This window comes from Carassius carassius, chromosome 19, assembly GCF_963082965.1.
Source record: "Carassius carassius chromosome 19, fCarCar2.1, whole genome shotgun sequence".
NCBI lineage: Eukaryota > Metazoa > Chordata > Actinopteri > Cypriniformes > Cyprinidae > Carassius > Carassius carassius.
In genome coordinates this window covers 13,180,844-13,202,636 of record NC_081773.1, presented here as the reverse complement: position 1 = coordinate 13,202,636, position 21,793 = coordinate 13,180,844, and the positions used below count along the sequence as shown (strand labels likewise).

Genomic DNA, 21,793 nt, shown 5'->3' with positions numbered 1-21,793 from the left:
TTGCTTTAGTTGCTGGTGCAACCTAAACGTAATCGCCAGAGGCAAGCCTCCGTTTCACCTACTCAGCATCAATTTTCGCATCTTTCTCACGCTAATCAAAACATCACATGACTGCTCGTTTACCTCGCAAACCCGAGCGCAAGCCAGAGCCCGGCCCGAGCCCACATAAAATGATATAAATTAAGCACGAACCCGACCGAACTCGTCGGGTCCCATCGGGTCCCGTCAGGTTCGGGCAAAGATCTTCAGCTCTAATGTAGAGTATTTCAAAGCAGTCCTTTCTGATTTTCCATTTAGGTTAGGATGCTGTCTTTGAAACAACTCGATAGGATTTGTAAAGTGTTTTTTCTCAGCTTTCATTCCACAGCCTTTGACTGGTAGCAAAGACTAAAAACAGAAACCTCCAGCTGTTCAAACTAATTTCTATGTGCTCTGTTTGAGCAAATGAAATTCTGTCTGAAGCTTTTATCAGTTGTACTGCAGAGGAAAAACCTCATAAGTGACCTGGGAGACTCACGGTGCAGAAAATCTTTTATCAAGCTCCTATGCTTAGGTTGAGTCATTTTACCTTAATGGCAATGTGCAGGTCCTTTTCCAGGCTATTAAAGTGAAATAACTGAACATAAATATAGGAGCCTGATAAAAATCCAAATTTTAGATGAAAATTTCAGATGGCATTTAGAGGCTTTTGCATCTGAACTCTTCATATATATATATATATAACACCTTGCTGTGTGTGCTGTGTTGGCCTAACTGAGACTTGTTATAGCACTTGTATATCACTTCGTTTTTATTGCTTATATTGTTCTCATATGGAAGTCTGCTAAATTACTAAATGTAAATGAAAGGAGACCTTGTACAATCTTATACATGACAGAGACTACTAATAACATCATATGGGTGCGCTTTTCTGCAACAAACAACAGATTACTGGTCACAGTCAACTGAACGAATTAATGCGGATGATGCGGAATGAATTCAATGGAATTAATTACAACAGACTTCCAGACTCAACAGAAACTCATACTGCTGTGCACCAAGCACAAGCCCCATAAAAATACATGTTAGCTGGCTGTCTGACACCATCATATGCCATGACTGACATTGTTATTGTAGTTTCAAACTTAACAGAGTGATGGGCAGTTCTGTCCACACATTCACAGCTTCAGTGCTTTATAAAGTGTGAAGTGTTTCAGAGGCCAGGCATGCCTGAAGGGAGACTGTCACTTATTAACTCAAGCTGGAGAGATGAGAAGCCTCAGCAAGAGCACATACACACACTTTTTCTTTCAAAAAAAAAAAACAAAGTAGTTTTTCTGGGATGCACAAAAACACATGCTTCACATCAAATGTTAACTGTAAAATTGCATGCTACATTGCATTTTTAGCATAAACCTGTGTGCAAGCATGCATGTGATGTTGAGATGGGTCTTTACCTCTTCTGTCTCCTGCATTACCTGTTCATCATCCTCCACTACCACCAGGGTGAGTTTGCTTTTCTTAAAGTCCAGACGCGTGATCTTGGGCCTATGCAGACAACCAGTTTGCTTTAGATAAAATGGCCATTGTCATTGCATTTACTGAAGTATGACAACAGCTGGAGGACAAATACTGAAAATGTTACTGATGTTAATGATTCTGATTGGTTAAGCCGCATTCAAAGTTGTTGCTCGGCAACCACTTTTTTGCAACCACAACCATTTCTGAGGGACTACACGGTTTGGCTAAGATTGTTTTTATTAATATCATTACATTTTATTGCTTTGTTTTATTTTGTGAAACATTGTTATATCTATGGAATAACCATTTTATATTGAAGCAATGTTTTACAGTGCATTTATAAAAGCTAAGGTTTTTTTATCAAAACTAAACAACATTAACAATGCCCCTTAGCTGTTATGAATTCAAATGTAAACCTTGACTTCTTGGGGCTTACTGCTTTAGTAGATCCATTCAGAACAAACGGATGCATAAATCATGTATCTCAGAATATTTTACTTAAACACATTCAACGAGTACAAAAAGTTTATTGTAGCTTTTTATTTTGATGTAGAAACAATACACTTGAGCCATCAAGAGCTGGTGAGGGAGCACTTACCAGAAGAACAGGCCAATCTTAGTTTCCCCCTCAAACACGAGCACTCCGGTGGGGGTCAGACCTAGGCTGTATTCATTTCCGTCTCGTGCCTGGAGGAGACGACAAGATAAAGAACAGATAAGTTTCTGGATATATCCGGATTGAAGAGAGTCCCCCTCAAGTTCCTGATTTTAACAAACTCTTGCACGTTTCAAATGCATACCTTGACCATATGCATGTCCACTCCATACATCTCCAGCCATTTGGCCTTATTTAGGTAGTTTATCTCAGCTTGTGCTGGCGTCTGGCCCCTGCGACATCAGCATAGAACAGGGTAAAGCAACATTTAAAGAAATTGAAACATCCCAAGCTGCTGCACATCTGCTGTAGATTAGAACTTGTCGAGGCTACAGTGATGGGTCATAAATCACATACAAATTGTTCAGTGTCAACAGAAGAGCTTTGGCTGAGTAGACAGGAGAGATCCAGGAAGAGTCAGAGGTGATGACCCACACATTGACATTCATTCACCTGCTTTACATTTATATTACCTCTCTAAACACTTACTTAAAAGGAGTCACCATGTGTGGATAAGAGGTGCGTTTTATAGTATGAGCTCCCTTATTTATACCTGCACTCCTTCCACATGTTGTAGATGGATGCTTCCATATCTTCCGTCTGATTTGGGATGAAGCGGAATTCTGACACCAGGTCAAGTCCGTGCTCAGCAGGGTCACAATCACCCAATTCAGCTGAAAGATAAAGTTTCCACAGGTAAAAAAAAAAAAAGAGGCAGAATTCAACTGAATTTTTTTGGTATAAAAATGACAGAATGCTCCATCATGGCCTGAACTGTACCAGTTTCGCTTTAGAAAAATATTGTGGTTGCGCCTTTTGTCATAATGTTACAACTTAGTTCAAGTTGTTCCCCCGCAGGAAATGACCCTCAAAACTTGATCACATGACTGTTTCCAAAACAGCATTAAAAAAAACTTTCTAAATGAAAGCAGAATGCTGTGCTTTTATTTAAAAGATGCACAGTAGGGATAGGGGGATTAGGAGCCTTTCTTTCAGACCCACACTAATGAGATGCCATTTATTTGTTATACGAAGCTACGAAAAATACTTTTTGTGCACAAAAACACGCAATTTTATTCAACAATGTCAGCTGTGGCACACCGACACACTGTTTCCGTTCAGATCAAATCACAACAACGTAGGAAACAGATCCGGTGTAATGCAGCTGACACAGAACAGCATACGTCCAATGGATACTCTCCAAAATGGCACCAGGGTGATGTGGAGAAGACAAATTGTTTAATAAAGTAGTTTTTTTTCTTTCTTTTGCACACAAAAAGTATTCTCTTAGCTTTGTATAATTGTGGATTAACCACTGATGTCAAACATTCAAAAATATCCTTACCATCTCGAATAAGCCCGGTTTTATGAACATTATGTTCACAGAAACCTAATAAAATGTGTCACAGTTTCCATTAAAACATGAAGCAGCACAGCTGGTTTCAAGATTAACAATAATAAGAAGAAGAATAATGTTTCTTCTGCGACAAATCAGCATGAAGGAATATGTGGCACTGAAGACTGAATTAATGGCTGCTGAAAATTCAGCTTGGCCATAACATACATCATATAATACACTTACATTAGAAACATATGCTTTCATATTTCACAACATTATTGTTTTACTGTATTTTTAAACAAATACATGTATTTCTGGCAAGTACAGGAAACTTTATGAAAAAAAAAAGTACCAACACCCATCTTTTGGAAGTTTAAGTCACATATTTTGATTTGATTTCAAGAAACATACAGTTCAATAACTCACCTTGTAAAGCATATGCAGCCAACTCCACTGCTGTGTCGAATGGGCACTCTAACCTGGAACAAATGTGATCACAATGCATTTGGATAAAGTCATCAGAAATGTAAGGATTATAAAACACGTCGTTGTTGTTTTTTTGGTTTTGTTTTTTACATTACAGTGAGACATTCACAAATTGCGTCAGACATAGAAGGTTTCTGCAACAATACATCCAAACTACTTTTTTAGGGCAATTGGATGTGTACGAATTAAGTTGCATCAATGTAGACAACGCATTCGTCAAAAACACATTTCATGTAAGCCAACATTTAAATAATAAGCAGACAAATGTCATTCATTTTTATCATTCAAGACCATTCAAAATAACTTCACTTACTTGCCACTGAGAATATCCTGTTTTAGCTGTAGTACAAAAAGGTATCTACAAGAGATAATGAAGATGAAAGCAGTGAGTGCAACAGTTGCTTGAATATTAGTCAATTTGTAATGGTATAAACTAGGGTTGGACGATGTCTTTAAATTTGGCATTGGACGATGTCTACAGTGAGAACAGGTTTGGTGGGGATTGGGTGAGGTGTGCCCAAAGCGTGAATCCTCATAAGGGAAAACAACTAATTCCAAACACCATGTCTACACCGGATGTGAGCGGCGCGACAAAATCTATAATACAGTTTCATTACATATAGATCAGTCAATAGAACTCAGTATAATCAGTGATAATCAGTTATCACGATGTTGTCTATCAGCCATCAGCGATGGACGATAGCATAGTCTATCGGCCCAACCCTAGTATAAACAGGATGTACCTTGTTAGTTCCTCGTGTAAGTTGTTGGGCTCTGAGGAATAGAACTTTACTCTCATATGGAGGCAATATGGTGGTCCAACTAAAACAAGCCAAAAGGCAGAGAAAATAACAGATAAGGTCAACAATGCAAAATGCCTTACTAAAAATTAAGTTTCTAGTGCACAAGTGTACAGCTTGGAGTAAAAAATAATTAGTGCTGAAGATTGCAGAACAGAAATGGAATTTCAGAAAGAATGTCATGCAAGTGATGAAACTCTGTAAATGTAAATGAGTTTCATGAAAATCATTACCAGCCCTTCACAGACATAGTAAAGCATTAACCTTATACAAACAGCTATTTCTGTGAGCATGAAGGAAAAATGTTGCTCTGTTCCCAAGACTTGTGAGCTGCCTACCTAGATAACACTATGCAAAGCAGCCCACAAGGTTTAGAACAGTGTCACGGTTAATTATGTATGAAGGAATGCTTGAGTGCATTGTATTGGGCCTTAAAGTTGCTCATCTTATCAAACCTGTCCAAAACACCATCTACCATGAACTGAGTTCAGGAGTAAGAACAGCATTTTACTTACTTTTGACTTGCTTTTTGATGCTTTTGGTGACATCAAGCCAGTGCTGCAAATGTAAGAAGATGAAACATGTCACAAGTTTGAGGATGTGGAGAACCTTAAGTTTTCTGCACATAAAATATTAAACAAACTTTTTATTCAAGACATTATTACATTTAACAACATGTCTGGTTAAAAAAAAAAAAAATCAGTCACTTTGCCTGGTGGGCACAAAGTTTTTTCATTCTCCGGTTTGGCAACACTAGAAAATTCTGTCCCATCTATTGAGCTAGGTCGCTCTAACGGGGTGATGCATGAACATTGTGGAGGGAGGGAGGGAGGGAGGGAGGGAGGGAGGGAGAGTGGAGGCACTCACGCTGATGGAAGAATAGTGTGTCTCGATTTCTCCCACACATTCCTCACACGCTCTTCCCTCCCTCTTTCACATAAAGACTCTGCACTAGTCTGAGCTCTGTCTGCTGCTCTTTGCAGATTCAATATTTTATAAACATAATATAAAGGTAAATAGCTGTCAATAAAGAAAATTTATTGGAATGTGCGTACTGAAGTTGATTTGAATAAGTTGAACAGATATTATTAAATGATGGTTGCTACTGGAAAATCATCAGAAAATGTGAAGATGTGATTGAGAAAAAGCTCCTGATTTTTACTGACTGTGCAGTAACAATGCATCTACAATGCAAGCTGGAAATGCACCAAAACTAGAACAATTAATATAGGCATCGCAATAAAAACAGCATCCAAACAGACAGGAATTCTGGGAGTTGTGTTTGACTCATATCACATCATGAAGACCACCCAGTCATGAGGATTGGCATACAACATCAGATCGAGAGTGCATGTTACAACTCTCTGTGACTCACTTAACTGGCTACCAGTTGCTGCCTGCATACATTTTAGTAACCCCACCCCCCACCTCTACCCAACTCCCCTGCAAATTTACTCTGTGAAATGCTGTAGTACTCCTTATTTGCATGTAGCTTTGGAAAATATGTTTCAACAAAGCTTTCTGCAATGTATGTTCATTGCATATTATGACATAAGTGTTCTGGTTTAATCATGATGCAAACCATTCACACTGGAAGTGAGCAAGTTTTAAATTATTTGACTATTTAAACATAGTAGGCCCATCAATCAGACCGAATCAGCTGACATATCAAAGCACATCTTGCACACACCATCTAGAAATCCTTTTGCTCTTACCGGGACTTGGGCTGAATCCATGAAGCGCAGGCCAAAGTAATCTTTCTCGACAACGTCCAGGTGATACATTATCTGTTCAAACAGCTCTGCACCTTTGGCTTTTTTCTGGAGAGAGAGAGAGAACATGATTTAAATCCTAACAGTCCTGTGCCTTGCATGTTTAGCTTTTAAACTGATATCAAGTATGTAATATTACACAAACTTCAGTCTTGTTTATAACTAAGTAGGTGTATTGGAACGACATGTACTGGCTTGCAATAGCACTGACACAGCACGTCAATCTAGCTTTGACTAAAACCATGTCTCTGTTCCAAACATCTAAAGCAAAACCTTCAGATCTTTAAAATCAGTTTAATATGTGTGTGTGTGTGTGTGTGTGTGTGTGTGTGTGTGTGTGTGTGTGTGTGTGTGTGTGTGTGTGTGTGTGTGTGTTTGTGTGTTTACATAAACACTCCATCCATCTAGGGGGACATAACGTCTCATTATTGTAAAAAATCCCTACATCCAGTTGGGATTTTGGAGTCCAAACCACAGGAGGAACTCTTCTGACTTTGTCTGAAAAAGTCTCAACAGCTTAACCACTTGACTTCAACGGTGTCTGATTTCAAACTACAGTCGTGCCCAAAAGTTTTGAGAATTACATAAGTTTTCAAAAAGTTTGCTGCTAAACTGCTTTTAGATCTTTGTTTCAGTTGTTTCTGTGATGTACTGAAATATAATTACACGCACTTCATACGTTTCAAAGGCTTTTATCGACAATTACATGACATTTATGCAAAGAGTCAGTATTTGCAGTGTTGGCCCTTCTTTTTCAGGACCTCTGCAATTCGACTGGGCATGCTCTCAATCAACTTCTGGGCCAAATCCTGACTGATAGCAACCCATTCTTTCATAATCACTTCTTGGAGTTTGTCAGAATTAGTGGGTTTTTGTTTGTCCACCCGCCTCTTGAGGATTGACCACAAGTTCTCAATGGGATTAAGATCTGGGGAGTTTCCAGGCCATGGACCCAAAATTTCAACATTCTGGTCCCCGAGCCACTTAGTTATCACTTTTGCCTTATGGCACGGTGCTCCATCGTGCTGGAAAATGCATTGTTCTTCACCAAACTGTTGTTGGATTGTTGGAAGAAGTTGCTGTCGGAGGGTGTTTTTTGGTACCATTCTTTATTCATGGCTGTGTTTTTGGGCAGAATTGTGAGTGAGCCCACTCCCTTGGATGAGAAGCAACCCCACACATGAATGGTGTCAGGATGCTTTACTGTTGGCATGACACAGGACTGATGGTAGCGCTCACCTTTTCTTCTCCGGACAAGCCTTTTTCCAGATGCCCCAAACAATCGGAAAGGAGCTTCATCTGAGAATATGACTTTGCCCCAGTTCTCAGCAGTCCATTCACTATACTTTCTGCAGAAGATCAATCTGTCCCTTATGTTTTTTTTGGAGAGAAGTGGCTTCTTTGCTGCCCTTCTTGACACCAGCCCATCTTCCTGACACCTGCCTGCTGCCATTCCTGAGCAAGCTCTGCACTGGTGGCACTCCGATCCCGCAGCTGAATCCTCTTTAGGAGACGATCCTGGCGCTTGCTGGACTTTCTTGGACGCCCTGAAGCCTTCTTTACAAGAATTGAACCTCTTTCCTTGAAGTTCTTGATGATCCTATAAATTGTTATTTTTTTGCAAGGCCGTTCACATTTCCAATTAAATGCGACCTTTTGTGATCTCCTGTGTGAACGTGAAATGACTCAGAAGTGACCCGCATGCGCAGAAGAGTACTCAATGCTCAACGACGTCACTCGTTGTTTGCGGAAGTATCTAACGTTAAACAAGGATGTCAACAACAGTGTAGTCAACAGCGGAGCTCTTTTTGCAATATTAAAGTTATTTTCCCAACGGAGCCAGCACAATTACAATCTTCTCGTTTTAAGAAGAAAATTAAAAAGGAGGAGGAGAGCAAGGTTTTTGGCCATGGCGTTTTGTGGAGCAGTGTTAGCAACGTCGGTACAGAGAAACGTGTGGGTGCAGAGTCGCAGCCAGGAGTGGTGGGATACTGATGTGAGTGGCTTCACTAATACAGAATTCATCAGTTTATCTTCTCTTTCCCACCTACTTCAACGCAGACGTATGACGTTTGTAGCGTATCAATGACATACGGGTCGGATACATGTGGCCTGGTCGTTCAGACGGAGGTCGCATTTCAAAAGATCGGATACGTATCGGATTCAGGACCACATACCCAAGTGGCCTGGGTCACATTTGAAAAGATCGGATCTGTGTCGTTCAGACTGTCATGAAAAGATCAGATACAGGTCGCATAGGGGCAAAAAAAATCGGAATTGGGTCGTTTCAGCCTGCAGTGTGAACGTAGCCTTAGTAGCCACAATATCCTTGCCTGTGAAGCCATTTTTATGCAACGCAATGATGGCTGCACGCGTTTCTTTGCAGGTCACCATGGTTAACAATGGAAGAACAATGATTTCAAGCATCACCCTCCTTTTAACACGTCAAGTCTGCCATTCTAACCCAATCAGCCTGACAATGATCTCCAGCCTTGTGCTCGTCAACATTCTCACCTGAGTTAACAAGACGATTACTGAAATGATCTCAGCAGGTTCTTTAATGACAGCAATGAAATGCAGTAGAAAGGTTTTTTTGGGATTAAGTTAATTTTCATGGCAAAGAAGGACTATGCAATTCATCTGATCACTCTTCATAACATTCTGGAGTATATGCAAATTGCTATTATAAAAACTTAAGCAGCAACTTTTCCAATTTACAATATTTATGTAATTCTCAAAACTTTTGGCCACGAATGTATATATAACTTTTATAGTTCTGCATCCTATCAAGCCAGCAAATCACAGTCTAGCTTAACAAAAAAGGAAGCCCCTGACCACCGAAGACATAAACAAAAACAGGAATAGTCAAACATTTCAAAAGTTTGGACTTAAGCAAGTGATAAATGTTAAAACTAGAGGCGATTAAGAAAGGGGCCATTTCATGGATGTCTGATGTAAACCAAAGTGAGTTATAAGTTTCAATTTAGAGCTGAAACAACGAATCGATTTAATCGATTAAAATCGATTATTAAAATAGTTGTCAACTAATTTAGTCATCGATTCGTTGCTAAATAACTTTTATTTACCGTAAGCGGCTCATTTCGTGCATATTTCAAATCTGCGGTGACCAAAGTGTGGCAGTAATGAGCCACCGGAGGTTTTACTCAGCCAGTACAACAGGAGAAGTAGCGAATAGCCAATAGCTGGCCTTGTTTTATGTCACGTGCTTCCCGAGCAGCGTCTCTGCAGCCATAGACATCATATGATGTCTATATGTCTGCAGCATTCAGCGTGATGTGGGAGTACTTTACATTGAGCCTTTAAAAAAAGAAGAGTAACCTGTAAACTCTGCACTACTGCACTGTTCAAGGGGACGTTCACATATCGCGTCTTTTGCGCGCTCAAGTTCGTTATTTCCAACACCGCACCGCATCGAGTTAAAAACATTTCAACTTTTCAGAATGCTGCAAGCGCTCCGCGTGTCATGTGACAAGAACTAACCAATCAGCTTCATCCTTTCCCGTAACAACGTTAAAGGCTCAGTCAAGATGAAAGGAACAGCTGATCATCAGTTGTATATGGATTTCCATTTTGAAATAAATTTAGTAGCAGAGCTACTGCAAGCGATTTATTTGAGCTGCAAATCCATTTATCCTTTGCTGAAATTTCCGCGTCTTCAAGGAGAGAGCACGTCATGGTTGCTTAGCAAAGGCAGACGCCTCAGGGGCACTTCTGCGCGAGCGCTTTGGAAAGAAGGAGAAAGCGGTGCGCCTAGAGTTTTCCACGCGTTTTTAGGCGCGATTTGTGAACGGCCCCTAAGACTTTCATTTGTGCAGATTCTCCAGTACAATGTTGTTTGCAAATGTTTAGTCGTAAAAGCTGATAACATTGCTTTTTAACAGTTAACATTTAAAGCTTTACAAACATGTTTTGTGATCAGTTTGTCGTTTACCAGTTCAAAATTCAGTCGTGCAGCCTAATTATGACTGAATGAGAGAGGTAAATGTAGATATTTGAAATGCACTTTTTTTTCTAAGTATTCACTGCTCTTTTTCACACAGTAGGTTTTTTGTGTGTGTCCTATTTTTTTTTCTGGACAACCTTCTGATGGATTTTACTTTAAATTGTGAGTTCCATTCAGGTTTCATGCCATTGGCACTTTTTTTGAAGGATTGTTTACAATTTCACAGCAAAAGCTATAAAGCTGTTTCCCAGTAAATAATAAAATACAATGCACTGCAATTTTATTCTGTTTTATCCTTATTCTTCGTGAAAATATGTTCTGAAAGATTCCTTTATAAGCTTTGTTCGGGATGTTAAACTACTTTAGGAGCTCTAAGGACTGCCATGGTGAAAACATTATTTTAAATCTCCTTGTGAAATTTGCTAGAGTATGGGTCAGTGTTCTGATTGCAGAAGAGTTCGACAGGATTACTAACACAATAAAACAACTCCAGGTATATTTTTGATGAGGATATGACAGTGCAAAATGGTTAAAATCTCTTAAATCTATGCTGAATGATAAAGACCATTTATTAATAATTTACTTGGGGAAAAAATGGAAAAAACTAAAATATAAGTACATAAACCGATTAATCGATTAATCGTAAAAATAATCGACAGATTAATCGATTATCAAAATAATCGTTAGTTGCAGCCCTATTTCAATTTCTAGTTTTCAGAAGATCTAAGACAAACAAACCCTTTTATCTTTAGCATACTTTATCTAATACTCTGTTTATTACCCAAAGTAGCAGTTTATGGAAAGGTAAAACTAGGGCTGTGTCGGTGGGTGATTTTTACCACCGCGGTAGTCATGGACCAACAACCGCCGGTGGCGCGGTGTTTGAAAAAAAAAAAAAAAAAAAAAAAAAAAAACACATATATACATATACATATATATATATATATATATATATATATATATATATATATATATATATATATATATATATATATATATATATATATATTAGTGTCAAAATTTGCTCATTAACCAAGGCGATAATTTTTTTCCAGTTTAACGTATTCAAATTATTTTACGTAGGGGCGGAGATGGCCACCCATTCACAACTGCTGCTTCTGTCACTTTTTCTCATGAGAAGAAGTGAATTTATTCAGTCGCAGACTCGCAGAATGACTGAACAGGAAACGTTTCAGACACGCGCTCCACTTCACTTTATTATCAGGTGCAAGTTAAGCGAGCGCGGACGGTCCTGTGCTCAAAGGCGGTGCGTGTTTCCTTGTTGCAAATCCTTTTATATCAAACTGCGGAATAAACTATATGCAAGCAGTGTCGTGGTCAGTTAATTCATGGAATTACCAAAAAAGGTGATTAAAGCTGACTTAAACTGTGCATGCATGTAATATATTTTATATATATTATATACAGGATATATTTATATGTATGCACGTCTAGAAATCAGAACAGCACTGTCTCACTCATCTAACACATCCTATTTAACTCGTCAGTTCGTGTTTATTTGAGCACTTCTGTCAGTGAACGCCGCCTGCAAAACACTAAAATAAATATCAAAGAAATAATGTTTATTTAGGCTACAAGAAAGTAGCCTAAATAAGAAAGTTAAATACACCCTGTCTAACGGACGCGAGCAATGCAGCGCAACAAAATACTCATTATAATCAGTGATGCTACACTGGATGTAGCACAACATGACATGATAAATCCCCGTCCGGTCTGTGATGTAGGCTACTGACACAGAGTTCAAATGTCCTGTATAGATACTAGACAGACTAAACCTGTCGCAACGCGGTTGTGTTGCGTCCGGTTAACTTTTCCGCCACCTCTCTTTGAAATAGGAATCGTTGCCATATTTCTTGTTACCATCTTTTATTTATCGCGGTCTCGTTTGTATTTGGCCAGTTTGGAGAAAGCCTCACCAAACCTTACCAGCCAGCGTTTGTGATCACGAGAACTTGTGCAAACGCCGATGGGTGACATGAATGCAGATGACTCAAGATCGGCGATGTGGTATTTGCTTTCCCAACAAGATCCATCGCCCAACACTAAATTAATTTGCTGATTGTATAAACTGTATTTTCCCGCGCTCAAATCTGCCAATCTAAAGGAAACGCTGTGTTTGAGATAATTTGTTAATTACCATGGACTTAGAATTTGCAACTATTACAGTTATTACACTTATATACAAAACTTTGTATTATGTTTGTGACGTCACGTGCACTACCGCCGGTGGCAGTAGACAACCGCGGTAGCAACTGACCACCGCGGTGACGCGGTTGTCACGGCAACCGTCACAGCCCTAGGTAAAACCATGCTAACATCTCTATGTATGAAATGAAGGGCGCTGACACAGGTGTCTCACCCGACTGCTGCACTCAGAGTTGGGAAGGCTGGTTTAGCCATAGCCCAGGCGAACAGCACCGGATGCTCACGCAGGCCCCAGTGAGTTGGCATAGTGTACAAAGCATCCCAGCGAGCTGCAAGAATGCAGACAAAGAGTCCATTGTGTGCTTGAGTGAACCCCAGGCTCAGGACTCACATTGTTCAGCTGAGGTTTTCCAGGCTGCTAGGCCAACATACAGCCTTTGGAGGCGCAGTTACATTCCTCAGTGTGCTTCCAGCAAGTAGGAAAGAAAGTAACACTTGGTTTAATTGCTTGTTCTGAACCCACATCCACCACACTATCTCAGTAGATATAATAAGTTAATATATATTATTTCAGAATAACAAAAGACAAGTCAGTGGGTTGTTTGCACAAATAATCTTAAAAAACTAACCAAATGCAGTGCTCTGATGTCAGTGTGGGTGGTGCTTGAAAGTTTTTTTTTTTGTAAGTTTGTTTACTATGCTGATGTGTTTCAGTTTCTAGATTCATCCCCTTTAAAGTACTGATCACTTCAAATATCAGATCAATGTTTTTATTATAGCACACTGTCAGCATGGTAAAACTCTGAGAAGAAAATCTGCACATAAAAGCTACATTCACACTGTCGGATTTTGGAATTTACAACCGTATTTACTTACAGGTGTGAGTCTTGAAATGTCTCCTGTTAACACAGCAACTTACAGTAGCATCTCTCATACTGTCTGTATGAACAATGCAATGGAAGTAAAGCCAACATGTATTCCTAACCAGTAACCATAGTGACACTGACCAAGGTAATATATAAGATGGCGTCCAAGATGGCGTGGGAAAGTCCATAAAACTTCTAAAAAAGTCTTATCACTTTTTGACAAGTGTTTATTTGTGCTGCATCCATCAAATTTTCATTCACCAACAGCAGCTTTTATATTTTTGTGGAGAACATTGACTGGATGACAATCTTCAGATAACAAAGCTCATACGGATCTCTGGAAGTTACGGAAACCACACATGAAAAACCACAACACACAGTAGCCGCATGTTTATGCAGCAGAGCAGCTTTCATGCACTGTATGACATGACAGAAAACTAGTTTGGTTCCTTTCACACAGCATGGGTTTTCGGAGAATGCGGTTGTGAGTAGGGCTGTGCAAAAAATCAAATGCGATTTTCATGCGCATCTCATCAGTAAAGATCCTCCTGTGATTAGAAGTATATCTCCAGCACGTGCGTTCAAATCAGGGTTGCCAGGTTTTCACAACAAATCCTGCCCAGTTGCTTCTTAAAACTAGTCCAAAACTAGTCCAACTGCGCTTCCAGGAGGTTCCCCGATAAAAATTTCTTCCCGGGGTTAAAATATACATTTTTTGGAAGGGTTGCCTTGGTAAAATTCACATTTTAAGGGCTAAATATCACGTTATTTGTATTGGGGTTGCTTCAAACTGCGGACATGAAAAACAATCGCAGAATTGGCAACACTGGTTCAGGTGGAGCGGCAGTTACTACACAGAGCCGTAGTCTACCGACAACTAACACAAAATTGTTTTCAAAATGAACAAAGAATCGCCTAGATTTTAACATCGATTTTGTGTAGATTGTCAGTGAATTAAGGCTCGGTGTAGTAAATGCCAACCAGTGTTGCCAAGTCTGTGGTTGTTTTTCATGTCCGCGGGTCGAAGCGACCCCAATACAAATAACGTGATATTTAGCCCCTAAAATGCGAATTTTACCAAGGCAACCCTGCGAAAAAACGTATATTTTAACCCCGGGAAGCAATTTTTATTGGGGAACCTCCTGGAAACGCGATTGGGCTAGTTTTGGACTAGTTTTGAGAAGCAACTGGGAAGGATTTGTGAAAACCTGGCAACCCTGATCCGAACGCACGTGCTGGAGATATACTACTAATCACAGGAGCATCTTTACTGATGAGATGTGCATGAAAATCGCATTCGATTTTTTGCACAGCCCTAGTTGTGAGTCCAGAAAATTTATGTCTGTGAATTTGGTTGTAGAATGCAGTTGTCACTCCCTCAAACTACAGAGATGTGAACATAACCATAATAAGGACTCAAATACAGGACTGACAATCATATTATGTTGCTGTGTCAACATGGCCATATATTCTTCTTCTAAAGAACTTCTAATAAAATGCTACAGCTTCATAAAATCCTATACTAGCCGACCAAAACAAACAGGTTAACCCAGCCCTACTGTGCACTTTTCATCATTTGTGATATTGAGCCTTCTTGTTTAGGCTTGGCTTCACTCCTCAAGATTGTCAAGCCAGGAAATTAATTGAACTGGAATCCTCCACCTCCACACTGGCCAGGGAAACAGCGACTCCGTATTTATGGGTATCCGGGGTGACTGTCTGAAAAGCTATTCCTTGGAGATGCACCATATGGTCATTGCATGTTTGTGCAGCCTGTGAACTGTAAAGATATTTATGTCTCTTTTCCAAATACATAGTACTAATCAATGATGCTGCCTATAGAGACGTGCCATGGTTGGTTTTCTGTACTTTGGTGCTTAAATTGTATAAATAGGAAACCAGAGAGAGAAAAAAAGTTCTGTCCTTAAAAACAACAACATAAGAAACTGAAGTTAGTTCAGTTTCTGCAATGCTTTTTTAAAAGCGTATAGTGATGAATTAATATGCTGCCAAAAACCTCCTTTAGGTTTAGGTTGAATTCATTTCCATTTTTTATTTTAAGTTGTGATGTAGACTGACATCTGCTCATTTGATGTCTTTGGTGGGGTTGTTTACTCTTGGTTATGCAGTTGGGAACTCATCCTATAATTTATCAGTCACCACTAGTTCAGTTTATTCTCATCATTCCCTTGTTTATAACACATCAGAGGAAATCTTTAAAACAACAACAAAATAGTGGCAGCTATCTACAATAAGAACAAAGGAAAAATAAAGGCAGATTAAGATCTTCGAGTAAACTACTATGGCATGTGAATCCCACTTGCATTCCTTGCCAAGCCTCAAACAGGCCATTAGTAATCTACAGTGACCAGCCCAGAGACCACACTGATCTTTATCAAACCAGAGGAACATTACCCAGTGCCCTCAGGAAACTGCTAATATCTATTAGACTTTCCAGACTGCATTAATAAGATGCCAAACAATTAAATAATAATGTAACACACAAACAGATCGATCCAAATCCACAAAACAAGAGCCTAAAATTGATGCCTCAAAACAAATATTTAAGCCTTTAATAAAAATCTAACCTCAAATGTGAATGTATACCATGTAATAATTTGTACACAGTTTTTTTTGCAGTTAATTGCCATTGATAAGTAAAAAAAAAAAAAAAACTATGAAGTTTAGATGCAAATACATACAAGAGATAAAAATCACAGATGACAGCAGCTCATTTCTCTCAGTCTTACCTGGTTCATTATCCACTCTTACCTCTACTAGGAACTGAGAAATACACATTATTCAGACTAGAGCCTGACCGATATATAGTTTTGCCGATATGAACCCATCACAGATATATCGGAATCGGCGAATATGGCACTGATATGCCACAAAATTAAATGGTGTAATTACTTTGTAATCCACTGTTTGCTACTGGCGACCCAGGACACTGTAGTGTAGAGATGCGCGAACTTTACCCGATTCCGCTTCAAATTTCCTGCCTGCCACCCACCCACACCTATATTTGATCATCACATTACACTGATTCTAATTCTTAGTTTTGCAGTGCTAATATGATAAATGGATGGTTGATTTTTAAGCAGATGTTAGAGCTCATCTGTGCATTACTGCATGAGTCTGCAGCACACCAGAGCTGATCGTGGTAGCGAATAATTGTGTTTATACCAGCCGTGCCGTGTCCCAGATGTCATGCTTATCACATCGGTCACATCACATTTCCTAAATCAGCACAGTTTGTCAGTACAGTCAGTAACGTAACAGATTGAAAAGTTAGTATCTTTCTGCAGTCCAACAGACGGCAGTGCGGTGGTGGCTTGAGTCTTTTGAATGGTGATTTAACACTACGTTTTCACCTACTTGGAAAGACTCAATGCTTAAGTAAATAAACAACAATGTCCCCATATTTTACTTTCAGAATAAGCTTATCATACTCTTTGCTACATTAGTAGGGCCCTATGATTTCCACGATGTTGGAAACATGGATGGAATCCCGGGATCCAGTCATAAAAATTGAATTTACTGTATAATGCGGTAGCTATTTCATGGAATTTGTCTTATTTTTGATGAATAAATAAAAAACAGGTACACTTGTTGATTGGGATATATAGACTAGTGTCTGTGAATAACAAACTGCAAAATACTATTTAAATAAGAATCCTAGTGTTCTGCATGTTAATTTGTTTGCTATAAAATACACAACACAGAATTTGTGAAAAAATAATAATATATAATAATATATAATATATATATAATTCACTATTATTATTTCTTCATATTAGATGTTTACATTTGGAAAAGCTGTGCTTCTTGCATAAACCTGCCCTGTTTGTTTGTCAGCAGCTTGCTTGCATTACACAATTGCTTTGTTTATTTTCTTAATTCAACTTAACCTTTAAATATTGTTTTGGTGAAAGGCAGGCCTTGGGAGTCAAAAAGTCTGAGAACCATTGATGCAGAAAAGTAGACTGTGCAGGTTAATGACACTATGGTTATTTTAAAATATAGGTCATTAATGTTGACACAATGCATTCAAAATGACAGCAGATGAAATTCAAAGGAAACCTGCTAAATTTGTTATACAGTAGCCTATATAGCACAGATAGCATATAAATGTGCACTTTAACACAAACAACACTAAAACAGAATAATACATCAGCAGTGGAAATGCGGGAACTTTAGTTAGGAATGAAGAGGAGAAATGCAAAACACTCATGAGTTCAACAACACACTCAGTCATACGTCAAACCTAACACATTGAGGGTGGAGGTCAAGGAAATTCCTGACAAAGGCTCAACAACAGCATAAACAGACACATAAAGAAGCTGAGGGATCAAGTCAATCACTGTCCACACAGTCCAATGACCACATGCTACAAGAGGGATGATGGTATTATGGCTAATCAGTAAACAGAATGACAAGCATCTTGGTCAGATCGCTGAGACCCATGCTTGAGGGCACACCTTGAGTCATCGTACAGTTTTACAAGTCAGGGTCAAATCTCAAGTAATAACAGTAATAACCATAACTTTTAAACCAGGTCCTAATCACTCAAATGTAGATTATCTGCATTAGGTAAAAACACATGTAATCTTTCTCTAGTCTAATAAAGCACCATCAACGCTTAAGGAAATTTCTATTCACTACTAACATTTAAAATCACAACTAGCATTTTATGAAGATTACTTGTGATTTAAAGCGATTATCATCCAGTGTCACTGAAAATAGGTTTTCATTTTAACAGAAATCAGTATTTACATATTCTAATAAGAAGTTAATATTGCTTGCTGACCTGCAACAGTGCAACAACCAGGTGGTCACCCCATATAGTGAGAATATGGACTTGAGAAAAAAAAACACGTACATGTCATTCAAAGAAAAAAAAAAAGGAAAGGAAAAAAGAAAAAAAATGCTATATGGAGCTGATACTCTAATTGAGATGTTTATACTATATCAGACTACTTACATTTCCTTGATTTTTCTTGATACACACATGCTAATGACTACTTTGTAGAAAATGATGTATGGATAATGAAGTAGCACGAGTTGCTCTAGTCCAAATGTTCATCATGAAATACTGAAGTGCCCCTATTATGCCATTTTTACAGTTCCTAATATTGTTTTGGGAGTCCTACAATATGATCACATGCATGAAAGGTCAAAAAATGCTTTTCAATTCAATTCAAGTTTATTTGTATATAGCGCTTTTTACAATACAAATCATTACAAAGCAACTTTACAGAAAATTATGTTTCTACAATATTTAGTAGTAGCTTATAAGTGGTGACTGTCAGTTTATGTGCAAAATATGCAAATATGCATTAAATGCATATTTTTCCTCAAAATATGCATTTAATATCACCTCAATTTCCAGCAATTCTCAAATGAGCAGTTTAAAGATTCAGTCTCTCTAAATCCCTCTTTTCTGTGAGCCTGCTCTGCTCTGATTGGTCAAATGGCCTAGTCTGTTGTGATTGGTCTACGGTGAACAGCGGTGTCAGAACCGATACGCCCGTTTCAATAGTTATTTTAATGCTTTATACAAAATATAAACACCTATTATTTATCATACTTACAGGCTGTGATTCAGTGGAGCAGCCTGTCCAAATAAACAGGATACTGATCCAACTTTCAAGAGCAAGCATTTTTTGAATCCTGCATTGAACTCCCAGAAATTAGAGAAGCAGTCGTCATTAGAATGACATGTTTATGGGCTGGGTCAAGTTGTTTGCGCCCAGCCAATGTAGAACATAGACAAAGCGGCATTTGAATTACTAACGACTAGTTTCAGCTGTAAAGAGTCGATTCTTTATTTTTGGAGACAATATCATGCACTTTCAGCATTACAACTTTGCAGATCGTTTACATTCATGTACAGCTACATTACAAAATGCATGGAAGGCAATATTGGAAATGGCATAATAGGGGCACTTTAATAACAAGTTCTTTAGTTCGTCTGTTTACTTAATAAAATGCTTATTACTTTCTAAAATAGTATGAACCATCAAGTAGGTTCAGAAGGCACGTAGTAGATTGTGTATAACAAGTTTATCAGCAAAGTTTAAAAAAAAATATTTAGAGGCTTTAGAAAAAAGGTCAGCCTGAGTGCACCGTTTCTCATTGAACATGCAAAGCCAGTGTTTACATTAAAATCAAAAGCATAACAGTAAACACAGCATCAGGATTTGGCACAAATAATTTTATGTAGGTGCTTGGCTCGTGAGTTTGGAGGACAGAACTCCTTTGAAAGAATTTATAATCTCATCAGTTGAAGTCAAGGTAATTAAAAATACAAAGTTGAAAGTAAAGACTTCTCATATTTGTCAAGTTAAAAGTGCCAAACACACATCTCTAGTCACCACCAGAGATGTCTAGTTTCACTGTACATTTCTCCCAGGATTATGTAATAAGGAAATAGCCTCAAACAGCAGTGAACAATGGAGAGCATTTTCTCTGTCATACTGAAGTATCAACATGACTCAGTAGTCAAGTTTCTACCAGAGAAGAGATGGAAAACTAATGCCTAAGATTCAACCTTAAACTTTAATAAAGGTCACCTTTCAAATTGTTTAAGTGTTCTTCTTGAATTGCACAATGCAATTAACCAAGAGTGTATTACAACAAAATAATGTCAGGAACTGACCAAACAGACTGGTTTGTGAAAACCATAGTCAACCAAACACATGTATTAGTCAACTCACCGGCAATTCAACACTGACGTCTGTGCCGTCTAACAAAGACACTCGGCAGGTGATGATGGACTTGGCATCTCCAGCAGCAGGGATGTGTGTTGTGGCTCGCTGGGCTTCCCGTAGTCGAGTTTTCTCAGCGTGTTTGCGGATGGACCGCCGGCCCAGAGTCCGGCGAAGGAAGCTCAGCATGTTCAGGAAGAGTTGTTTGTCCAGTCTGGAATAAAGAAAATCTCAGTTACAACTTACAACTCACTATGGTTCTTACTTATAACCACAGTTTAACTGTGGAATCTAGAATAAGACAATTATTGAATAGATGGCAACTTATTTCTTTAAGAAAATGTAACTCATATCTTTTGCAGCATGTACAGTAACTATAACTTAACCGAAGCATCTGTATTAAGACCACAGTTAACAAAGTAACAAAGGTTACTTCAAGACAACTACAATTTCCATAAAACAAACTGTGGTATTTATGAAAGATAACATGGTATGATATTTAGAGCCTCTAGACACAACTACAGTTAACTAAAAATGCTACCTTCACTTTCCCCAATTTTAATTTCACTCTGGTGAATATTAATAATAGACATTTAACGCTGCTGTCAGGGTTTAGAGCAACATTGTAACGAGTGTCTCACGATCATCACGCGCTGACCTGACTGAACTCAACTGACACCTGTTTGCTCAAGAAGAAAAGATGCGAATAACTTACATTTAACGGAGAAAAGAAAAATGTTGACTATATTTAATAGCACAAATAGCTAGAAGTTACATTACGGCTTGTAATTATGGTTCCGATATCTATCGCGCCCAGCTCCGGGATGCGCGTGCAAGCGGCGCGAATCCACTTGTTGATCCTCAGACCACAGACAAAAGCGATACGTACCGAACACTAATTGATATTCCGCCCGTGAAAAAGTCCTCTAGCCTCGGCCGTTATCAATGAACAGCTTTGTGTTTGGAAATGTCCATCTTCTACGCCGCAGTGTGGCCCATCCACCTTATGTTTGTGAAGGTAAGTGTAACTGATACTCTCCCGGTCCGAAAGATTGCGGGGTAGCTGTTTTCCCTCAGGAAATGACGTCACGTAAATCCCTAAAAGTGGATGTACATTTAAAGGGCCGGTGAGGAGTAAAAAATTCCTCAATACTTTTTAACATTTAGTTACATTACAACTTTATTAAACGTACATTTATTATATTTTAAGAGACTACAGTCAGCTATTGTGTGACATGTTAGAAAGCTGTAAATCAGTTACTGAATAAAACCTTTGATCAAAATAATACATCCCAAAGAATCTAATTTAACTTCCCAATCCAGTTTAATACACAACAAATAACATTTATGAGAAGATTTTGGAACTTTGTGTACTAGAACTGCATATCCCCCGTATCTTCCAAACTGGTTCTGTAGTGGTAATAAGAGGGTAACACCACGGTACTGAATGATTACTGACGATATACATGTATATTATAATTACTCAGGTAGTGATATGAGAAATTAATAACCATTCACCATTATCTGTCATATAT

At 38.6% G+C, this 21,793-nt stretch overlaps 1 protein-coding gene across 5 annotated transcripts in view; it reads right to left on the bottom strand.

Moving 5' to 3' along the window:
- LOC132095125 (band 4.1-like protein 5) overlaps positions 1-21,330 on the bottom strand; it is an 83,050-nt gene extending 61,720 nt beyond the window's left edge. For 4 of the 5 annotated variants that reach the window (XR_009422422.1, XM_059499902.1, XM_059499901.1 and 1 more), the window contains exons 1-11: positions 21,148-21,330; positions 20,268-20,472; positions 6,496-6,600; positions 5,296-5,338; positions 4,724-4,802; positions 4,294-4,338; positions 3,921-3,973; positions 2,709-2,829; positions 2,301-2,388; positions 2,099-2,187; positions 1,437-1,527 (exon numbers count right to left, since the gene is read on the bottom strand). Coding sequence is in view for 4 of the 5 variants with exons in the window: in XM_059499902.1 (XP_059355885.1) it covers positions 1,437-1,527; positions 2,099-2,187; positions 2,301-2,388; positions 2,709-2,829; positions 3,921-3,973; positions 4,294-4,338; positions 4,724-4,802; positions 5,296-5,338; positions 6,496-6,600; positions 20,268-20,447 (894 nt within the window). In the remaining variant the exon portion in view is untranslated. The remainder of the gene's footprint in view (positions 1-1,436; positions 1,528-2,098; positions 2,188-2,300; positions 2,389-2,708; positions 2,830-3,920; positions 3,974-4,293; positions 4,339-4,723; positions 4,803-5,295; positions 5,339-6,495; positions 6,601-20,267; positions 20,473-21,147) is intronic. The other variant, XM_059499904.1, reaches the window with a different exon arrangement.
- Positions 21,331-21,793: the final 463 nt, after the last annotated feature.